The sequence below is a fragment of the Calliopsis andreniformis genome, chromosome 9 (assembly GCF_051401765.1).
Source record: "Calliopsis andreniformis isolate RMS-2024a chromosome 9, iyCalAndr_principal, whole genome shotgun sequence".
NCBI classification, from domain to species: Eukaryota; Metazoa; Arthropoda; class Insecta; order Hymenoptera; family Andrenidae; genus Calliopsis; species Calliopsis andreniformis.
In genome coordinates, this window is record NC_135070.1 from 21204046 (window position 1) to 21224968 (window position 20923).

The 20923-nt window shown below is 43.9% G+C and overlaps 2 protein-coding genes across 8 annotated transcripts in view; both read left to right on the plus strand.

Annotated features, from left to right (window-relative positions):
- On the plus strand, positions 1-9068 carry LOC143183506 (uncharacterized). Its single transcript, XM_076385054.1, has 3 exons — positions 1-47; positions 130-445; positions 8931-9068. The coding sequence occupies exons 1-3, from the start codon at positions 1-3 to the stop codon at positions 8964-8966; spliced, it is 399 nt and encodes a 132-aa protein (XP_076241169.1). The 3' UTR covers positions 8967-9068.
- Positions 8959-20923, plus strand: part of Camta (Calmodulin-binding transcription activator) — a 23523-nt gene continuing 11558 nt past the window's right edge. For 6 of the 7 annotated variants that reach the window (XM_076385991.1, XM_076385993.1, XM_076385995.1 and 3 more), the window contains exons 1-3: positions 8959-9337; positions 9588-9873; positions 19672-19763. In XM_076385991.1, coding sequence (XP_076242106.1) covers positions 9104-9337; positions 9588-9873; positions 19672-19763 — 612 coding nt within the window. In that variant the 5' untranslated portion in view covers positions 8959-9103. Of the gene's footprint in view, positions 9338-9587; positions 9874-18054; positions 18517-19671; positions 19764-20923 lie in introns of those variants that run through there. The other variant, XM_076385997.1, reaches the window with a different exon arrangement.

Here is a 20923-nt window from a genome sequence, read left to right on the forward strand (position 1 = left end):
ATGCAAGAAAGAAAGGAACAAGGAACAGGGGAATTGAACCAGTTTGAGTTAGTTGCTAGCCGATTAATTAAAAAAGCTTTCCGCGAGGAAATTCGGAACTCGGGACGGAGTTTCTCATCTATATATTAGCCGCCTGTTTGCTCGGTGGCAGAATGTGATAACTTCTGGTTCGGCGCATGCGGCCCTCAGCCATACCCGTGCTCGTACCTGTCATGGATTCCAAGGATCGACCGCGAGCGCAGGCACGCGTGATCGTACGGTTTTACGCGTGAAAATCGACGGTTACATCGAGGGACCTGTGTACGAGAGTGATGCAGGATCACAGGCCGGTGGTAAAGTGGTGATTTCTCGTTCAACCAAGTGTCGCCGCCTTGTAAACAACCGTTCCAAGATGAAACATCTCGACACGGGTTACCAGCCTTCTGTCACTCGGACCACGAATATCGTGAGTATTTGCATACAATCTAGTTTTTCGTTCGAGGAAAATTCATATTCGCGCACACTCGATTATCAACGAGACCTATGATTTTGCGACATGGTTCTCTGTTCTATTCTCGCGATAGACTGTCGCACGGTAGCGAAACTTTCCCAAACGTACCGCGACAGTTTTCACGACTCGTACGCTTTTTGCCTGTGCGACGCGACGTTCAGTTTCTTTTGGGGAAAATTCTTCGAATGCTCGTGTCGTTTCCATTGTTTAGGTTATCGAACGAGCGGTCGCGGGATCGTACACGCCACGTCCTCGGGCTCTCGTGGCAATTCTCTCGCCGAACAGTTTTATGGGTACCGCTATTTTTAGTGCGTATCGTAAACCTGCGGCCCTCGCGCAAACCAAGATATCGAGGATTTTGCAGCTTTCGTCATTTACTCAACACGTGTACATCTCGGAGGAAGTATTCGTGCTTGTCACTCGTCGATGCTCGACGAACACAAAAACGGTCCTCGATCGTGATTACGATGCATTCGTGTTTTCCTATCAGACCGATAAGAGGACGTCTCCTAAAGTGCACCGTGTCTTTCAAAGAATTCCCGTCGATTTCTTCTCGATTACATTCAAGAACAGGCGATAAGTGTGGCTCGTTGAATTGTGGTTTTTGGCGGGAAACGGTAGTCATAATGTACTTGTGTTAGCAAAATGTTATCGTGCGATGTGATTCGTTTAAACGGCGACCATTGCATCTGGGCGAGCTCATCGTAATCAGCTGTTATCAAGAACGGCTCGCTGGTACGTGCTTCCTGCCACTTGTTCCACGGTTGCGTTTTACTGTAACCGATGCGAGCCACCTTTACGGCTTCATCATGCTGCATCGAATTACCACTGTGAAAATCGCCGCCCGCTGCTCTCCCTTTTTCTTTCACTCCCTCTTCTTTCTTTTATCATTCATTTTCATCTCGTGCTTATATCGGAAACGATAATCGATACTCGGTGGTAGTGCAATTGAAAGTTTCAGTTTCACCTGGAGACTATTAAATAACTAAAAAATCACGAAACCAACGAAAATATAGTTTATTCGAGGCGGATCTAGGTGGTTAAGTTGCTCGTACTTTCGAGACCTGTAGGTTATAGTGAAATTGGAAATTGGAATTGGGATGATAAAAGTTGAATTAAAGTAAGTGGCAGAAAGCAGGTTTTTGAAGATATGCGAAGAATGAGCGTGACACGTGAGAGCTAGAAGGTTGAAAGGAAGTAGGTAAAGTTTCAGTGTAAGAGTTTTAGAAATATCATTTTCATACTTACGCGATAGGTAGGTATAGATGAAGTTAGGGTTTTGAGAATCGGTGTTTTTAACTCGTGCCCCTACAGAAAACGATTATTATTTTTTTCCTTAGCAAATAGTGTCGTAAATGTATACGAGATTTCTTGGCACCGACATAGCGGCTTGAAGTATCCAACATAGAGTTCTTTGGACTTGTTGAGTCCACGTTTAACACGTAACCGACATCATATCAGGCACTGTGCGGAACGCTTAGAAATTGTACACAATATTTTAGTTACATGGCGTGTCTGCAACATCCGTGGCCATTCCAGTTAAGCTCGAGTATTCGTGGTATTAAAAAGCAAATAAATATGATAGTTCATTAAGTATGGGGCGACTATCGAACGTGTATAGCAGTTATCTGCCGATAGAACGGCACGTGCACCGATAATAATAGAACTGTTGGTGCATTCACATACTGGGGATACCTGTTGTATAGTATGTTAAAGATACAAACTTTCATGCTTGAACACACTTCAATTATCGTCGGGATTAGAGACGGTTAGAATCAATAAATCGGACCAAGCCACGGGATGGAACAATCCAGTTTCACCTTTCAGAAACGCCACTGTTTGCTGTATTAATAAATGTTCATGATTTCCGGCACATATTCTATAATTTCCCGGTGTACACTTCTCTGTTGAAGGGATTTTCAGTGTTTGTTTACGTATCGGTTTGTTGATATTTAACAGCGTTGGCTTACATTGTTGTCTTCTATTTAGGTCGGATGAATGAATTCACAAGACGTTAATTGCTTGGCTAAACGTATGAAGGATCAATGATCTCTCAGAACAAATATAGTAAAGGTACCAATGAATGAGATAAAATAGATCAAAGACTGATGTAGATTGGCTTTTTTCGTGACGTTTCTGACATCTCACATATACATATAGTCGTCTATATGTGATTGCTACAAGTGCAAGACTCCAATAACAATCTTTTTCTGCGTCCGGTATACAAGGGTGTACGACAACGTGTGTCAGAAATGTTAAAAAGTGATTCTGTACCTATGCCAAAATAAAAGATAGTGTTGAGAGAACGCCTAAAATATACGCGATATGTGTCTGACTTGAAGACACATTCTACTGATTTCTAGTCTGTGTGTGTCTAGTCTGAGTAATGTATGTTGCCAGTAAAATAAGTCCAAAGTCAGACATAATCCTCGTGCATTTTAGGTGTCTGTATTCAATTTCGTCATTCTCAATTTTCGTCTTATTTTGGCATGTAGAATCATTCCTTAAAATTTGTGACACCTGTTATCGAACACCCTGTATACTTATGTACTTCTGTTCGCCAAGGTAGTTGAATTATCAAATGTTACAGCTTGAAATCTATGACTTCTCGGTGCATGTATGTTGGATCAATGGTAGGGAAGGTTGCGTTGCTAATCACGTGGTGTTAAAACAAAGATAATTAAGGGGGCGAGAATCGACTTTGAGAAAGTTATACGGATTATGCAATACGATGATGTAAATGAATTACACATCATTGCTTTAGAAATTGCTTCAAGAAAAGAACGAAATGCTGTACATTACAAAATAGACGATAAAAGTAGATTTAGTAATATTGGGGGCATTAATATTGTAGTACACGTGTCTGTGGACATTAATGCAACCTTTCTGCCGTTCGATACGGAAACACGCGTATTCATTATCATTTCCTGCGTATTGTAAAACGTGTAGACTCCTTTCCCGGTGGAAAGGGCTTTAAAATGTAGCGGATAGAATAAGAAAATATAGGAAACGCGTCAACTTCGTTACACGGAAACAAATACTTTCTAAAGCTTTTTCATCCGTCCGATTTGTAATAACATTTGTTTTATTATAATAACAGGAGATGGACACTGAGATCGGACGGAGAAAATTTGTCGAACATTTATTTACAACTTCTTGTAATGCACTTTACCTCTGTGCAAGACTATAACGCTCGACACGCGTACCTGAAATAGGCCATATATTTTCGTTACTGATACAATTTTAAATGTACGTATTTTTGCCTTGTCTCGCTATTTCCTTTTTCGTTATCGAAAAGCATGAAATGCGAACGAGGGGCTATTTTTATCGTTACGTTTGAATGCTACGTCAAATAGAGACTAAAGCCTTTCCAATGCAGGCTTTAACCACCTTATGAATGACCCATGCGGTCGAATAATACGCTAGTATAAATGTTTGCCCGTTTTTACAAATTATGAATACTTATTCGTCTGTTTCGTTCATCTAAATTCGAAGTACATTTGAATCGATGTGCCTATTTGTTCAAAAGTGGGATTTATTCAGGCTAGTATATTCCTTCGCTCGGCAAACATATTTGGCCTTCGCGGTGACTGGATACATTTAGAAATTCTGGTATTTACGGGCTTTCCTTTGGATTTTTATCTACCTTCGTTCACAATACCTAGTGTATTGTGTATCTCCGTGGTGAGTAATGTTCGGTGAACTCGGTCAATTTCCCAACTGGTGATCGCGTTAGCGACACAATTTCGGACGTGTGCTGTACTTGTTGACGACTTCGAGCGACTTCCTCCGCTTTCTCGAGCCAGCTGTCTGGTCGCCTCCTGTCTCACGGAGTTAAGATTGCTAGTGAACGATTCACCTTGCTCTTGAAAGTATCGGTCGCAGAAGCCATGGTTGACTTTGGAAAAGAGAAAGTCCCTTCTCGCGAGCTCTCAAAGGCATGTACACAGGACAGGTTGTTTCGTTATTAACGAGCCTCAAAGTTAATTTCAGTTAAGTACATTAGGAAAAAACAAAATATAGGCAAAAGTAGCAGGAAAGTTGTTTCATAGAAAATTGTATTTCGACTATGCGTTAGTCAAGTTAGCAAGTTATTATCTTTTTCAGTAATAGTCTTTTCAGTCGGAAAATGTCGAGGAAAGTTGCGAGATATCGTGTGCATCTCTGCAAGATATTAATGTTGGGCAAATTGAAACGCGTGGTAAGTGGCGGGGCATCGTGGTGAACTTAAAGCAAACAAGTTTGCCACGGTTAAAATGCTCCACTCTTTCGCACGGAACTTTGTCTGGAAATGATGCTTGTTTAGTAGAATACCGCAAAAACAGGGAGCGTTTTTGCGCTACTGACGTTACTACTATTTTATGCTTATGCTGGGCCTGATACGCGTAAATTACGTTATACTTAACAAGCCTATGTGATCTGCACCAGAAACGGTAATTTCGCCATGCGGTTTTTAAATTGCACGACTTCTTGTCGAGAGGAATCGGTTGAGATACTATAAACCTTGGCGAATTTAATGAGTACGAAAACAAAAACAAGGGAAAAAGTTTAGAGGCTTTGGAAGTTCAGAATTTCTAGAGGTTTCCGATTTGAATTGAAGTTGTTCGTTGCGAACGTTTATTGTACAATTTCTGTAGGTTACTTGGAAACTTTCGTCACTACTGTTACCGAAAAACAGATAGAAAATATATGTATATGTGTATTCAATGGAAACAAGAGCACACTTCTTTCCGAAAATGCATATATTAGGAAGTCCTTTTCCAAATTCAAGTCCACTACTCGGCTGTTTGCGTTGTAGATTCACGTTGAAGGAAACTGGGTCGGCGTCTCTCGAAGGTAAAATAAACAAATAATGGGAGGAATATAAAGCCGAACGTAGCTTTTCGAGTGAAAGCAAAGAAACGCACTTTGCTGGTGCTTTCGATGTACGTAGAAAATGTTATGAAGAAAAATAAGCTTTTCTCTAATTTTCTACATTGCTGGTTTAGCAAAGACTGAGTTTGTCAGTCGTTTGTGTGGTTTCATTCGTAAATGAATTTCAAAAAGAAATTATTTTGCCAACGAAATTGCTTTTATTTCGAGGTTACAAGTGGTGTAAGACATCATTTCAAATATGCGATACATGTACATATCCCAACTGTGACGAAAATTCTTGCGTTCAGATTGTTGAACGTGCACTCGATTCATAGGCGAGTCGTCAGCTGTTACATCAACTGACACTCGACACGTGGAATTGATCGGCACTCCACACCCACACTACAAGAGTGTTTCAGGTGTATGTAACACGATATTTGCATGCGAAAGTATATCTTGTTTGGCAGAATTGTGAACATTGTTGCGTCACCTAGCTAATTAGACTCTTCAGATGACTACTCTGAAATTGTATTCGTCAAGACATTTACGTCATTTAAATTCAATGTAAACACTGTGTCGTTGATTCGTTGAAGTTGCTCAAACACATCGTGTTAACAATAAACCGTCGGAAGGAACGTTGCTCTTGATCGATGTCGAATTAACCAACTTCACAACTTCTGCTTATTCTGGTAATTGTTCTGACTCGAAAAAAGGGTCGTCTTCGATTTCACTTGTGACTCTCGAGTTGCTTTTATTTCCTGAGACAGTCGTAAACTGGTTACTAGTTTTTACAGCGGTCTTTTTCGAAAATTTATGCCTCGAATTCCCCGATTCATGGGGAGGAGGAAACTGGGTCAGTGCGTCTCAAAGGGAGGACGCTCGGCCCCAAGGTGAATCGCAAAGTTAAAGCGAGTGAGATGTTAGGCGGATGAAGGGATGCATGGGGTGGCGTAGCAGACCGGAAGAGAGTGAAGGATGGTTGAATGATCGAGAAACCGTGACGAAATTTCACGTAAATTCTGTTCCTTTGTGAAGCACGTGCTTGCTACGGACAATTCGAGCGCCTTTTGTTAGTCAAACATTGGAGTTCGATCAACCATTAAATTGCTTCATTTGTAAAGAGATAACTCTACGTGCTCGTGATGCAACGAGATATCCAAAATACATTTTTTCTGCGAATGGATTGTTATTACCACCTTTTCAACTTTTCAACAATCTGCTCTTTATTGCATTTTGTTTTTAATTAACACACGGCACCCCCTAAGTATCGGAACTCTTATAAAAGTGTAGTAGAGTAACGTTACCTCGCTCGCTTTATTTTACGAGGGTGCAAACGTGTGCGGTTGAATTAGGTCTCTGCTTCCAAAGTGGAGGGCAAGAGGGTAACTGTCTCCAAGGTGAATTCCAAAGTTTCAAGTGTACGAAGGACGGAGAGAGAAGAGAAGAGAAGAGGAGAGGAGAGAAAAGATGAGAGGCCGGAAGGGCGTGGAGAATGACGAAATTCCGAGTAGACAAGTCTCTTCTCTGGAGTATTTAGTCGTTATGGACTTTCGAGAGAGAAGGGAAATTTGGCAGGAAGCGTGACTCGGACCCTCGTCGTTTCATTCATAGTTTCATTTCCGTAAAAGCGATTAAACGCGAACAATTCATTTTGGTTGATTTTACGCTTGTATTTTGAGCTTGTGAATTGATCAAGACAATGAATTTTGTTCGCAAAATCGATTTTCGTGAATGTAACTGCACGCTGCAAAATTAGATTTGTTTTCCTCAAAGGAAGAGTAACTGTCTCGTAGGTGAAGTCGAAGTACACAAAGAGATTGAGGGCGCCGGAAGGGGGACCGGAAGGGCGTGGAGGAATGACGAAATTCCAAGTAGATGGTGCTCCTTTGTGAATTACCGACTTCCTCCCGATTCCTAGGAAAGAGATTGTTCTACGTTGTTCTATTGCGACCAGGAAGAGGAAGTTGAAAGCAATTTCAGAAGTCGTTAGAGATTCGTCGTTAAAATAATTGAAAGTGTGTTCAAGCTAATCGATGTCATTAAGGAATATTTGTTTTAGGACATCAACATACGAAGCTCGGTATTGATCAGTGAGTGCATACATATGTGTAGGGCGGTCAAACAGATTGTTACTATAGAGAAATTGTGTATGGTTAAACAAATCGAATTACCAACAATCAAGTAAGTACATCAGGTTCGCGTAAACGGTTTTAACTCGTACTTTCTAATGAAACTACCTACGAGAAACGTACATATAAGTGGCCTATTAAGCTGTATTTACACGATAACGCGTAACGCATCGTAATTTATTTCATTTCATTGACCTGCATGTAAGGAGTGGTAAAGGTGCTTGCGTTGCTATTTTTTCCAAGTTCGATCGAAACAGTTGATACTAAAGACTACGGCACGCGGTCTCTGAAAGATCGATTGTTCTATTTGGAAGTTGGAACGAACGAAGAATGGAACTTCCGCGCAATCAATTCGAAAATGTCCTTCTCTGTGTTTCCGATTTCATCAAAAAACTGGCAACGCTTCTTCCTCAATTGTTATTCGAATAATTTCGAGTTTCTCGTGCGTTCACGATGGAACTATGCTCGGGAAGACTTTGACTCAGTTTTACTGGCTAAATCTATGATAATGGCTGCCAAGAGTCGCATGTATAATAATGGCTGCCAACTAGAATCAGCTTTTGGAAAGCCGGCTAGCTATGACGGTCATGAAAAGTAGAATTGCAACTACCACCACTGATCGGTGTATTTAATTGCGCGATTATATTCGTATTTAGGATGGTGACCAATCATTTTTCAATTAGTCGTTGCGATACATACGCAACGTTTTTTGAATTTCGTTCAAAAGATATACGTTCTCCAGATGTGATTCTTGGTATTCGCAACACCCTTCCGTGCCTCCGATCCAAGAAGTTAATATCGCAACGTTATTTGGAGCGGTTTCAAACGTTCGGATTCCAAGTACGCTCCTTTTTTATTTTTCTAGGCAATCCATCATGAGTCTACAAAATCCCCTATGACAACTGCCCATTAATGTATTCCACGTTCGTATTTGTTAGGATCTTCTTTTCCTTGTCCGTTTAATTGGCTTGGTATCGAATTGAAAAAAAAAACTCGAATGGAAAATGCTTGTCGAAATTTGGAATGTTTCTTTCTCCCCGATTAACTTGAAAAAGTGAATCCGAAGGAATTCGTAAGTAATAAGTAGGCTCTCTAGAGGAGAAATCCGAAAGCAAACTTGATTCCAAGATCGTCATTTCACTCGTCGCCGAACGTTTAGAGTTCGTCAGAAGTGAGTGACTTAAAATCGAGGGTCCGGTAGTGACGAACAGAAACGAACAGAAACGAACAGAAACGAACGTAAAACGAGCTGCAAAAAGACGATCGTTGAAGGCAGTTGTAGACGGCTGGCAAAAATAATCTCATCGATTTGCCTTCCGAAAGAAGCCACGCCGGTACACGTTCAGGTGACACGTTCTAAAGAGAGAGAGAAGGTCGTGCCGTGGAATAGGATGGCAGTAGGATCATCCTTTAAGACGACAGCTTTAATATCGGTATGTTGGTGTACGTGTGTACAGGAGGAGCAGGTGGCAGCAATCGTGCTGGAGCTTTAAGAGCCGAGGGGTGGAGGCTGGAGAACGCATTTCCCGTCGGATACTTGGATCAACCGAAGAAGGAGGATCGTTTTCAAGGGAGGTCTCCTTCTTCGTCAGTAACAGCGGGGGCAAAGGCTGAAAGGGCACGGGCGAGGATGAGGCAAGTGGTCGTGCTGGAGCCGGCTGGCAGCGTTCTGGTGATCAGGCAGACATCCCTCGGTGGTAACGTCACTACTAGCAACACCAATTCCAATGTTGGATCCAATAACGCTCACGAGACCCATGGGCTCGCCAATCACGCAGCCGTGTCCACGATTGCCTCCAATGATCACAATCAGAATCGCATCGTCGTCGTGCGCTCATCCTCTTCGACCTGTATGACCAACACGGTGAGTCGATTCATTCGTTGCGTGGTTGTTTCCTCGCGCAGACCAAATTCAACCTTCCTCTAACCAATGTTTGCCTTGGAGAGAACATCAGCGGAACCTTTTTTTCGTTCTATTCGAAACTGACCAACGCCATGCCTAGACTTCCCTCTCGAACGCATGCACGTTCTTTAACGTTTTTTTTGTGACGTTAGAAAGGTTCTTGCGATAGAGTGAGAAGGTTCCACGGAAGACGTCCTGTCTTTTTCACCAGGCCGACAATCACGCGTCTGCGAACGGTAATGGCAACGTGAACATTAACGCCAATTTGAATGGGAACTCCAGCGGTATCGTTAGCAAAACATCCTCGAAGGTTGGGGTTGGCGGTGGAGGTTCCAAGTCGAACGAGAGGAACGATCACCTTAGGAACGACCATAAGAGCCAAGAGGGAATTGGTACCGGTGAATCGAACCCTGGATGTCGTCCAAGGACGAGCAAGGAACCCGCTCACGAGAACGTCTCCTTAGACAGGAAGCTCGATGGCGCGGATCCCATCTCCGGTAAGTACTTCCGCCATTACTTGCTTTTACCTTTGACAGACCGACCGATCCTGCTGTGAATTATTTATCCCTGCGTCGGAACCCACTTCTTACGAGCCAATCGTCCTCTCTCGCTGTTTATGCGCTCGCGTATAGAACGATCCGTGACCGCTGATCGTGATGACACTCGCGTCATCTTCCATTCCTACTTGATGGAAATCGTTTACGAAGTTACTGCTTTATGCCTGTCAGTCACCGCGATTGAACCGACGCTTGCGGTACGAGCAGCTTTATTTGTTGCCGTTGATAGGAAAGCGAACAGGTAAACCAATTTTGCTTGCGGTCGATTCACGAATCATCGATGGAAGTGCGTTGCTTCGTCAAGAAAGAGGACAATGTTCCAAATCGGAGAGCTTTCTTTTCTGCAATCAAACGTGCTCAATCGGTCAACTATACGTCAATCTTTTTTTAGCCTTCGTAAACATCGGAAACACGACAATCTAAAAAGGAGTTTTTTACATGAAATCGTTTTTCGCAATACGATATCTAAAGTGTTCTAATAAAAGTTCCTGTCAGTTGAATATTTCGTGACACGGTGTATCTGCTTCTATATATTCGTAGATTAATTAAGACGATAAAAGAGAGTAAAACTGTCCTGCATTTTAAGACATGACATAAAAGGCTGCTTGGTTTTAGAAAATGTACAGCGAACAAACGAACGTCGTTTAATCTAGGGAAACATCTTTAACGAACTAGTTCATCAGTTGAGATTTTTTTTGGATTTTGTGCCGTTTCAGTGGACGAAAAACTACAGGAAAAGTGTTTCGAATTCTGTAGGTAGCATCCTCGGAATCCGTGCCACGAGCACGCTTTAATTTTTCCCCGTTTAAGTCTCATATTTCAATTTTAAATGAGACTCATCGATCGAATTTCGTCGGAATCAAAACTTATTTAAGCCTGTATGAATTATACATAGTTTGTATTAACTTCTACGACAGAGGAAACAATTACCCGAACTTCGCATTAATGAATTTTTAACGCCGCGACGATGCGGAGAGGGTGGTGGCACAGAAAATGAGGGTGGAGGACGAGTTGAGCATATCGTACATCGCAAATACGTTTTAAAAGCGGAACACAATTACGAAGTAATCACTTTTTCTATTTTCTCCTTTCTTCGATCTTATTTAAAGTAGAGTTTGGAGTAAAATGTTCATACTGCTTTTTTGTTTCATCAAGGTTCAGCCATTCGAACCAGAAATCTGGTTAAACTTTAAAGAGAAAAGGATCCATTACCGAGACCTCCTTGAAACCTTTTTTTATCCACTGCTCGAGAGTTCGATCGCGACCGGTTAATTTTTATTTTGTACTTCGTTACCATGCGTCTCATTTGTTTCTTACCAAATGCTTCTTCTTTTGACACCCTTTAAAGCGACTCATTTCTCTCCGTTTGTAGAATTGAATATATGCAGCCCTACTTAGGAAAGTCGTTGGTACACGCGTGACGGAAATACGCGGTCTCCGTGTTCAATTTTCCTCGAAACATTTTCCACCGCCACCGCGGAAAGTTGATTGGTAGCGGACGTCGATGGCTAGACGCAAGCGAACTATTGGGAAACGCACGATGTTATAACATTGCCAGCCAAACAATTGAAACGTTTTTTTTTTAGTACAAACAACAGCGGGAAAGCCAGAGTTCTCGTGAAATGGAGGAGCTATTTTCGTTTTCTAGTAACGCTGCTAGCCTGGTGGAAAGAGGCTGGAAAATAATATTTTGCATCGAATCCACGCATGTAAGTCCTTGTGTAATGCTTTTACCGAAACTAGGACAGCCGTTTCGATCTTGAAACCGCTCTCGTCTTGATTCGCTAGCATTTTACGATTCGATGGGTTTTTGAAACGTTCCGACATAACATATGCACCCTTGTCGTCCGTCACATTTTTTGCAAAATACCTACTAATATGAGGAAAGATTTCGCTATCCTCTTTTAAAGGGACGGGAATTGGACAAACTCAAGGCAAACAGAAACAGTTTCGTGAAAGTCGATATTTGGGCGAATTCTTATGTAAGGTTCTCTGGTGAAATATCCGCCCCGTGTGAACGGGCTAAGGTGTAAGCTTTCTTTAAAACTAAATTCAAGCTAGAGATAAGTTATAAATAAAAAATTAGGTCAAAGCGATGTGAACGAATGATCGAGCATTTTGATCGAGCATTTTGATCGAGCATTTTGATCGAGCAACAACGAGTTTCAGATTTTGCAAAGTACCTTTGGTAAGCGAAATGGGATCGGTCGTCTCGATGTACGATAACGTTGGACACTTTCCTGGAGCAACTGTGTATGCCCGCTGTACGAAGAGTTATATTTCCTGACCGGAAGCCAGTGTTAAACAGGTTGTCTTCCTTATCGACTGGTGCCACTAGCTGGTATGCATGTTACTGGAGTTTAGCTCGCATCCCTCCGCTGAAACACACCCCGAAAGAAGTGCAACCTAGCGGGTAAGCCCCGATGGGGATAATTCCTAGTTCCGGTAATATCCGCCAGAGCGGCGATTCCATCACTTTTCCTTACTTCTGGTTCGTGTATGTGGGCAGGGCAGCCCCACGATTTTTCTTCCCACGAGCGAAAGGCTTGTTCGCTTTTTCGTCCCCTTTATCGATCTCCTTCGGATCTGTGGTTTTCGCAGCGAAGGACAAACCAACCGAGCAATCGCATGAATCTAGGATCGTAATGTCGCCAGTGTCGTCGCTAGACGACTGGCGATTGCTGAAATTTAGTGGCTAATAGTTAGGAATTACTGTCTTGTGCAAGCGTAGGAATGCATTCCCAATCGCGAGGCATTACTGGTGGTTGGCTACTTCGTACCTACGACTATGTCCTAGCCTATCACCGTCTATCCTGACCTATCCGATTGCTGTTGACTAGAGCAGGTATCGACCCTTTCAGGAAGTACATGCTCTCTTCGTTTACACTCTATGCCAATCTCTGTCGTTTCCGTGCCTCTTCTTCTTTGCCTTTTTTCTCACAAAGTGCTATCCCATTGGTACCCTTCTTAATTCTTCTTCTGTCCTTCAATACCTTCAGTTCTATGGGTTTCACTTTTACGCCTTCCTCTGTCCTCTTTCATTCCACTCTCGTTCATTTACTCGAGGGGATCCTAATTCGGGACCCGTTGCGTTTAACGACGATAGAGTACGACTTAACTGTTAAAAGCGAGTCTCGTGGTCCCTGGCAGGAAGTACTGAAGCAACTCGACGAATCCGAGCACGAGCTCCTTCAGACCCGGCAATCTTATTGATTGTCTTAGCTTTCCTGCCGTCACGCTCCCTCCCTCTCCTTCTCGCGTTTCCTCTCCCTCTGTTTCTTACTCTTTTCCCGTCTCTCTTCGTCTGGCTTGCAACGGGACACTTGCACACAGAAACGCTTCTTCTCTCTTTCTATCCCTTTTTGGCTTGCACCGGAATAGGTACACAGAAATTCTGTTTCCTACTCTTTCTCCTTCCCCCTCTCTCAGATAATTCCCCTCGCCTCTCCTCTGCTTTCCCATCTCCGTCCTCGAAGACTCTCATTCTCAATCTCCTTCTCGTTCCTCTTGTTTTCTTCCTCTGGTAGCTTCACGAGCTATCGTCGTCGGCGACTAACGACCGGCGACTTACGTGTCCGGCTAACTTTGCCCTCTGTTCGACGAAACGAGGACCGATCTACGTGATAAAGCAACAAGAGAGGTTCAGTCGAAGGATAAAGGGGCAAAGGATCGCAGGAAGGACGATTGACAAGGGGAGCAAGAGAGATAGTGAGAAAAGGGGGAAGGGGGAAGGGGAAAGGGGGAATGGGGAAGGGGAAAGGGAGAGATAGTTGGACAGGGGCCTCTGCCAACGTTCTATTTAAAGCCGTGGGGGTAGCAGCAGCTAGCTGACTGGTAATTTACGAGCTTATACCAAAAAGTTGGACACCTTGGGGATGGCTCCGCACTTTGACACGTGACCCAGTTTTATCGAGTTACGTAATTGATCGCTTCGCGCCTGCCCCGTTTGTACCGCGAGATCTACTACGCCGAGAGTTCCCTTTTTTCTTTCCTTCCTTCTTTATCATTTTTCCTTTCTTTTGCTCCTTTCTCCTCGCCTTTCTCCTCGCCTTTCTCCTCGCCTTTCTCCTCGCCTTTCTCCATATCTTTCCATTGCATCGAGTGATCTTTATACGACCCACTCTATAGCGAAATCTGTTGAAATTTATTCGAATGGTTATACAGAGAACAGTAATTACATCTGTTTGTGTAATTACATAATTAGAAGGAAAATTGTGTTAACTAAAATTAGTTTTTTGTTGTTGAAGGTCGGTAGACCAAGCAGCGGAGGGATGAGCGAGAACGACGAGTCTATTTATGTCGCGTTTAACACACCAGGAGACCTTTAGGTTATTAGCCCTTCCAGCTTTGCGTGTTGACCCAAATAACGCCCGACTTTAAATCTATGCAACGCATTGATCTTCAAAGCGTTCTTCGATATTAATTCTTGCCTATTAACGCTGCTTTTCGGCCAATTGGAATTTCGTGTAATTTCACGAATAATCGTGCTGCACATATTGCTCGTAACAAATTCTAGCATTAAAGGTCTTTGAAGGGACAATCGTTCCCAACGATTTATAGTCGCTGTGGATCCACAGTCATAGATTCACCGGTGAATAAAGCTTCATTTCGACGACTAGTCACAAATCAGATTCGCGGACAGAGTATGAGTCGAAAATTATTTGGCCGAACCAGTTCTATGAAAGAATCCAGAATTCGCACACTTTACGGAATCAACTTTTATTCCATTCCTTATCTGGGAATAAGCTCTCGATCTTCGTCCTGTAAATACATAAGTATGTACCTTCTTATCAGGTGTAGAGGGGTTAATATATTTGAGCACGTGAAACGCAAGCACGCACGCATGCGGGGGATTTTGTGATCGCGTGGCGAAAAAACTTGATAGAATGGATATACATACCTAGTGGGGTAAAAAACTGAAATAGGAAGGACATTTCGTCTCATTAACAGTGTCATCGTTACCGTGAACAAGACACAAAGGACAGACTAAGCGATCCCAAATAATAAACTGGACTGTCAATAAATCGACGTGATGCTGCGGGACGCGAGGGTGGAGGTGGTTGTCCAGTGTCCCGAGGCTTATTTCATTTCGTCAGCAGGCTCCTTGTTACGAGATCCGGTCAATTACGAGTTGCTGGATAAATTACGAGCTTATGCGAGAAAATCTAGAAGCCCAGCGTTGCTGGGAGCCTGCAACCCCTCTTTATCCGCTCCACTGCACATGCTCGACGCGCGTAGGTATCTGTGTAAACAGACCGCACACGTTTCCAAAAGCCTAATTCAGACCTAACGGGTTATGCACGCGGATTCACACGTATAAGACTGCGAGTTGCGTGTGGACGTGGGAGCGCCGCTTAAATCCATATAAATACGTAGCCATGAATCCATCCATTAATCAGATTCACGATAGACGGAGAGAGGATCTCGTCCTCGACGCCTGAGTGATTTCAACTCTCATCCCTCGTCCACTTTTTTCCACTCCCTCTTTCGCTCTTTTTTCCCCCTTCACCGATACGTATAGAGGTTAGCTTGCTGGGGTCACTGGAAGATGGCAGCATCTCCATTAAAATTCGACGTGAACCTTCTGCGAGAATCCGATGTATGCTGTGTCATGCCCTGCTTATAGCTCTGTATAGCCTACCTTGCAAGTCTGCAAAGGTACGGGCTGTCATTGTACGTGTGGGAAATACGTGTGTAGGCGCGAAGGCAGCCGGTTATAACCTACGACTCGGTAGGTTGTGAGTGGAATATAGTTTAGGGAGCTTGGGTTGGGGGTGAGCAGCCAGGACCGTGCCCCTGTGTCCCCAAACGGCCGAATCTGCTCGACATTTTTCTCTCCTCGACGTTTTTTCCTTCTCTCTAGGGTTCGTCTCTCTTTATATACTTTTTTCCTTTTATTTCGAACGATCTCGATTTGTCAGCCAGGTAGAACACTCGATTCTCGGTAGGTATTTTACGAAGTCGAAGTCACCGGGTTGGTGGATAGAAATTTCGATGGTGACTCGGGAGGAAACTTCTCCCCTTTGGCGGCAGAAAAAGGATGTCAGGTGTTCGATAAACGCTGAATCACTGCGATTTTGCATTTTTAAAGTCCTGCCCTCGCCTGTCCTAGTCTACTTCTCGCTGGGACGGTGGAGGTTCACCAGGAAAGGATGGTGACTTCTTTTCCTCGATGTCCGCAACGTAAAGCCGATTTATCGTCGAATCAAGGGGGCGTTTCTCGCTCGTCCCAGTTAAACTACCTCGCTAATTAAAAAAATAGAGGAACTTGCTACGCGCCACCGCACCGCCGCGAATTCGTCCTCTTTTTTCCTCCACCCTGGCCCCGGATACTTTGTACTCGTGTTTCTCGAGCGTTCCCGAGGCGAGACCCAAAGCTTCGTAAATCCAGAAACGAGAAACCACCGGCTGGAAAAGCTCGGACGAAAGGGGATTCGTTAAACGTTCGTACACGAATTATCTTTCGCGTGGTTCTGCTTCCGAGTGCCGCAGAAGGTCGGATAACAATCGATTATCGCGACTCGACAGCGGAGCAGCACTCCGCTTCCAGGGTGCAGGATGATCCCAGGTAGGATCGGAGAGAAACGTACTCTAGGTAGAAATTCACGGTTAGGCATTAATTTGCATCCTTGGTAATCCTTAATTTACAACTTCGTCGGAGTTTTCCAGAGGGTAGCATCGGCGAGTTCTCCGCGGAATTGGCTCGGTGTACAGCCGCACACAGGCGAGCGTGCGCTCGCGCACTCGACACACCGTCGGGGCACGTAGAGGCAGCGAGAGGGTGAAATGGCGGGGCAAAGTCTAGGGGTAGAGGCAGAGAACGAAGTGGGGAAGGGGGGTGGGGGTTGGATGTTGAGGAAGGTGCAGCGGTTGGGGTGGATAAGAGGGAAAGGGGGTGAAGGAAAAGGGATTCGGCAGACAGGGGCTGTGGCTGGGGCTGGATAGTTGGACTGGCCTCGCTGGTGGGGGATGGGGGCTATGAAATGGCGGAATAGGAAAGGGGTAGGGGGCTGTGTGGAGGAAGGACGAAAAGAGGGGCGATGGACGGAGGTCGAGAGTCGCGGGTTGGCTCACTCTGCGGCTCCCGCCGCTCGGGAGCAGACACGCGGGGCCAAAGACTAATTTGAACCTATTTTATTAACAAAACAAAAACATACATATTTGTAAATAACACTAAATAACACGAATTACACGAAACGTCTCCTAAAGTCTCTCTTACCTACTCTAAAGACAAACAACTCTTAGACCTCTGTAAAAAAAGAAAATAACGAACACGGAACGCGAACGACAAAGTAACTATTTCCAGTCCCTGCAAGCGCAATCGTTACGAAGCCTGAAAACGCGACACGAGGTGGACACGAGGATAAGCGAGTCATAAGGGAGGAAAGAGGAGAAGAGAGGATCGTTTGTTTTCTGAAACAATCGCGGTCAGGAAGAAGGAAGAGAAAGAAAGGAGTGCGATAGGAGAGAGCAAGGGCGGAGGAAGAGAAGGAAGGGGCGAGAGGAAAGGCAGCAAAGAGGAAACAAGGAGGAAGTGAGAATAAGAACGCGCGAAAGGCGATCGTATCCAACGCGTGAGCCACGGGCGAATCTCGTTTTTAAGTTCTCTCTGTACTCTGTGTGACCTTACATTATTTTGTCCCTCCGATAGGGACGGGTTCAGTGTTGTAACTTAGGATATAAGAAGAATAAGAGCTCCGGAACGCACAATATTGAAAAGGCAAGAGAGCTAGAGGAAGGGCAAACGAGAGAGGAGAGACAAAGTGCGTGTGTCCTGTGAGAGACCGAGGACTGAAGCGTAACGAGAAACGAAAGAAGCTTGGCTAAACGAGAAGGAGGAGGAGAGAAAGAACATTCGTGAGCGAATTGTTCCAGTGATACGTCGGTCTATCGATATAGAATACAACGGAGCTCCAATTTTTTATACTAGTACGAAGAAGTGTCTAAAACGAATAAGAAGAGGGGGAAGAAGAAGGGGAGAAGAGGCAGAGGCCCGATTTTATCACGGTATCATTTCGAAACATCTGCCTCCACGTGTATTGTCCGTCACACGTCACTTTCCGTCTGTGATCGTTAACTTTTTTCAAGCATCGACGACGGACAAACATTGACTGTAGCATCGGGAATAAAAGATTTAAAAGGATAAGCTGGCTCGCGCACACGATCCTTCGTGGGATATGTCCTGCCGTTCTAAGCGGAATCACCAGCCACGTGCACCAACCTCACGCAGAGGACAACGCCAAGCGACTCGTGTTTCTATCCTAGAACCAGGCAGAAAGCTCTCCTGACGAAAAGAGTGCCCTCGTAGCTCGTCACGCTCGCGATACGCGAACACCGACAATCGTCGAGACGCCATATCAGTTCCACGCTCGTCCAACTACACGAGGAGCTTGGGGATGCCTGCGAGAGCACAACAGCAGCGTTCACGCTTCGCGTATGTTCAACGACGATGACGATCGGCCACGATCGGTAAGATCCAAGAAGCGGTTGCTCGAACGAGCGCCACGGAAATGGCGGGCTACAATCATTCGAACCCTCAGCGTGTCGTCTATCACGCGACCTACCCGACGCCACTCGCACCAAGTGAGTTCTCCTCTTAGTCTCTGCTCAACGACCATTCTACGATTTCTTTATCTGCTTAATTTATTGACTGGAAAAATTATTCAAACGCATCGTTCTAGTTAGACTTGTTTTCTACATACCTGGCTTCTCAACTTCTCAACTTCTCAACTTCTCAACTTACTTCTTCGAGGGCACGAATTCATTTCGAGCCTTTCGTTGATTTCATCCCTGGAATTTTCACTTACCAATTTTTTTATTTCACAGTTTCTTATTTTTTCAAAATCGAATACTGCACGATCTAATTGCTTCGTGGAAATTGAAACATTACTCATCTTCATTGTACATGGCAAGTTTTTCGTCGGAGCGAAAAGGAAAGAAAATGCATAGTACGCAGAAGGTATTAGCCATAAATTACCACGGAATCGAGAAAGTACAGCTGCATTTTCGACGATATCAATAACGACCTGGCGAATTTGGGGTGGCAAACTGGTATATTTCACCCACGAACAGCCGTTTCCTTAATGCCTTGAAACGTCAATATGCATGATTTATTTGGATAATTTATAACATGTGCTGATTCGTATATCAGAAAAGAATTTCGAGCGTTTGAATTTTCAAAAGACTGAACATTTTTGGGAACTATATTTTTCTACGACGTCACGTTTCGGCTACTAGCTGATGATCAATCTTGTCACGTGATCTAGAAAGTCGAATTATTTGGAAGAGAGTTTGCGACGTGTTCTAGAGAGAGGAATTTTTCTTGGCTTCATATTTTTCCACTGGATTGACTGTAGAGTTTCTGGATCTATAATATCATGCACATGAAACGTGTATTGTAGTTTTAGAAGCGCCGTTTCCTTACACTCGCACAGTCGTTGCGTGAGGATCGATAATGACTTCGATCCATTTTATATGAACACCGCTAATGATGTGTTATGCAAACGTCTAAGCTTTCGTCGAAATAAATATCTAAGCACGAATGATGGTAATTCGCGTGATGTACGAATAATCAGATTACTGGCTACTACTCGAATGATAGAATTGACAAAAGCCTGTATAGCTAAGATCGTTATGTTAGGGTATCGAGTTCCTCCGAACGCTGAAAATTGCTACCCTTAAAACGTGAAATAACATTTGGGGATAGCATTTTCATCTGATCTTTATTGATTTGTTTAGATGGGGATCCGATAAAACTTCCGGAAAATTTGGAGACCCTGCCACGAGCCGAGCATTTTCCGACCCAAAGGCATCGGTGGAACACCAACGAGGTAGGTTATCAAAAATGATTCGTTGAATTCGATAAGGTCGAATAAAAATTTTATTTTATTTTCCCTTAAGTTTAAGGGTGAATTATTTCTACATAATTGTACTTAATTTGAATCTTTCGTGGAATATGTAGATATATATAAGTTGTACTTCTGGCCGGTAATCGAAGTAGAACGTAACAAAGACACATATGTGTGGATTTTGATAATACATTGGCGATGAACTGTTTAGTGGGGGAGTTGGGGAGTCATAGTTTGTACATTGTACATTTGCATGGGATTCCGGTAGGCACAACTGTAAAGTAAATAGTGACGTCGCAACGTCGTTGGTGGTTAGAGAGAGGATAGATGCTGTCCGTCCGTGTGCAAGCTCGCATCGGTGTGCACGGGTGCACATACCAACACGTCGAGCACCGTGCACTCGTAGGTGTACCGATGTAGTCCACTGCTACTCTGACCCCGGTCGGCCTCCGATCAATAGCTGGAGCCAGCTAGAGCTCAGCCGAGCTGAGTTGAATTTTCAGTTCCATCGAGTCGAACGCAATTGCAAGCCTATGCCTGACCTAACTATCGCGATAAATTCCTTCCTTTTTTAATTCCTTCTCTTTTCCGACCTTCGATCCCGCATGCTTCCCCTCTCGTTTCTCTTTCCTCGAGTCACCCTCCAAACGCTGCCGGAAATTAAAGGTACTCTGACTTGGAAAAAGATACTTTCCCCGGATCATTTGTGGAACTGACGTTAACTTTTCTCTTTTGCTTTTTCTTCTTTTCCTCTCGGTTCTTTGAAACTTTTATCGGTTCAGGGGATGCCTCGAAACGATCTCGCATCGACATCCCCTTATCGGTCAAGTTCGATTTCTCCTGTCCAAGGGTTTCTGCTTTGCTTTTAATTGATTGTCGAGGACTGACTGACGCTGAAGTGGGTGCTCTCCACTCGTTGATCTATTGTGTCTTAATATGCATAGCTAATGAGGTCAACCGGGAGCTCGAGCGCTGCATCGTCTCTTCATTTTCCATGTCGTCGAAGTTTTCCTGTTGACATAACTTTGATGTAGAATTAGCAAGATCATAAATATGAATGAATCCGTCGTTATTCCGTAGCTTTGGGAATGCGAAGTGTTATGAAGTAACGCCATTGATATTGCTTGACTCCTTTTTTTCGT

What these genes read in the sequence shown, in the direction of transcription:
- LOC143183506 (XM_076385054.1), top strand. Translation starts at nt 1, where the DNA reads ATGCAAGAAAGAAAGGAACAAGGAACAGGGGAATTGAACCAGTTTGA. An exon ending in GGGGAATTGAACCAGTTTGA is followed by an intron (nt 48 to 129) that starts GTTAGTTGCTAG and finishes TCTATATATTAG; the next exon opens with CCGCCTGTTTGCTCGGTGGC. An exon ending in TCACTCGGACCACGAATATC is followed by an intron (nt 446 to 8,930) that starts GTGAGTATTTGC and finishes ACGTGTGTACAG; the next exon opens with GAGGAGCAGGTGGCAGCAAT.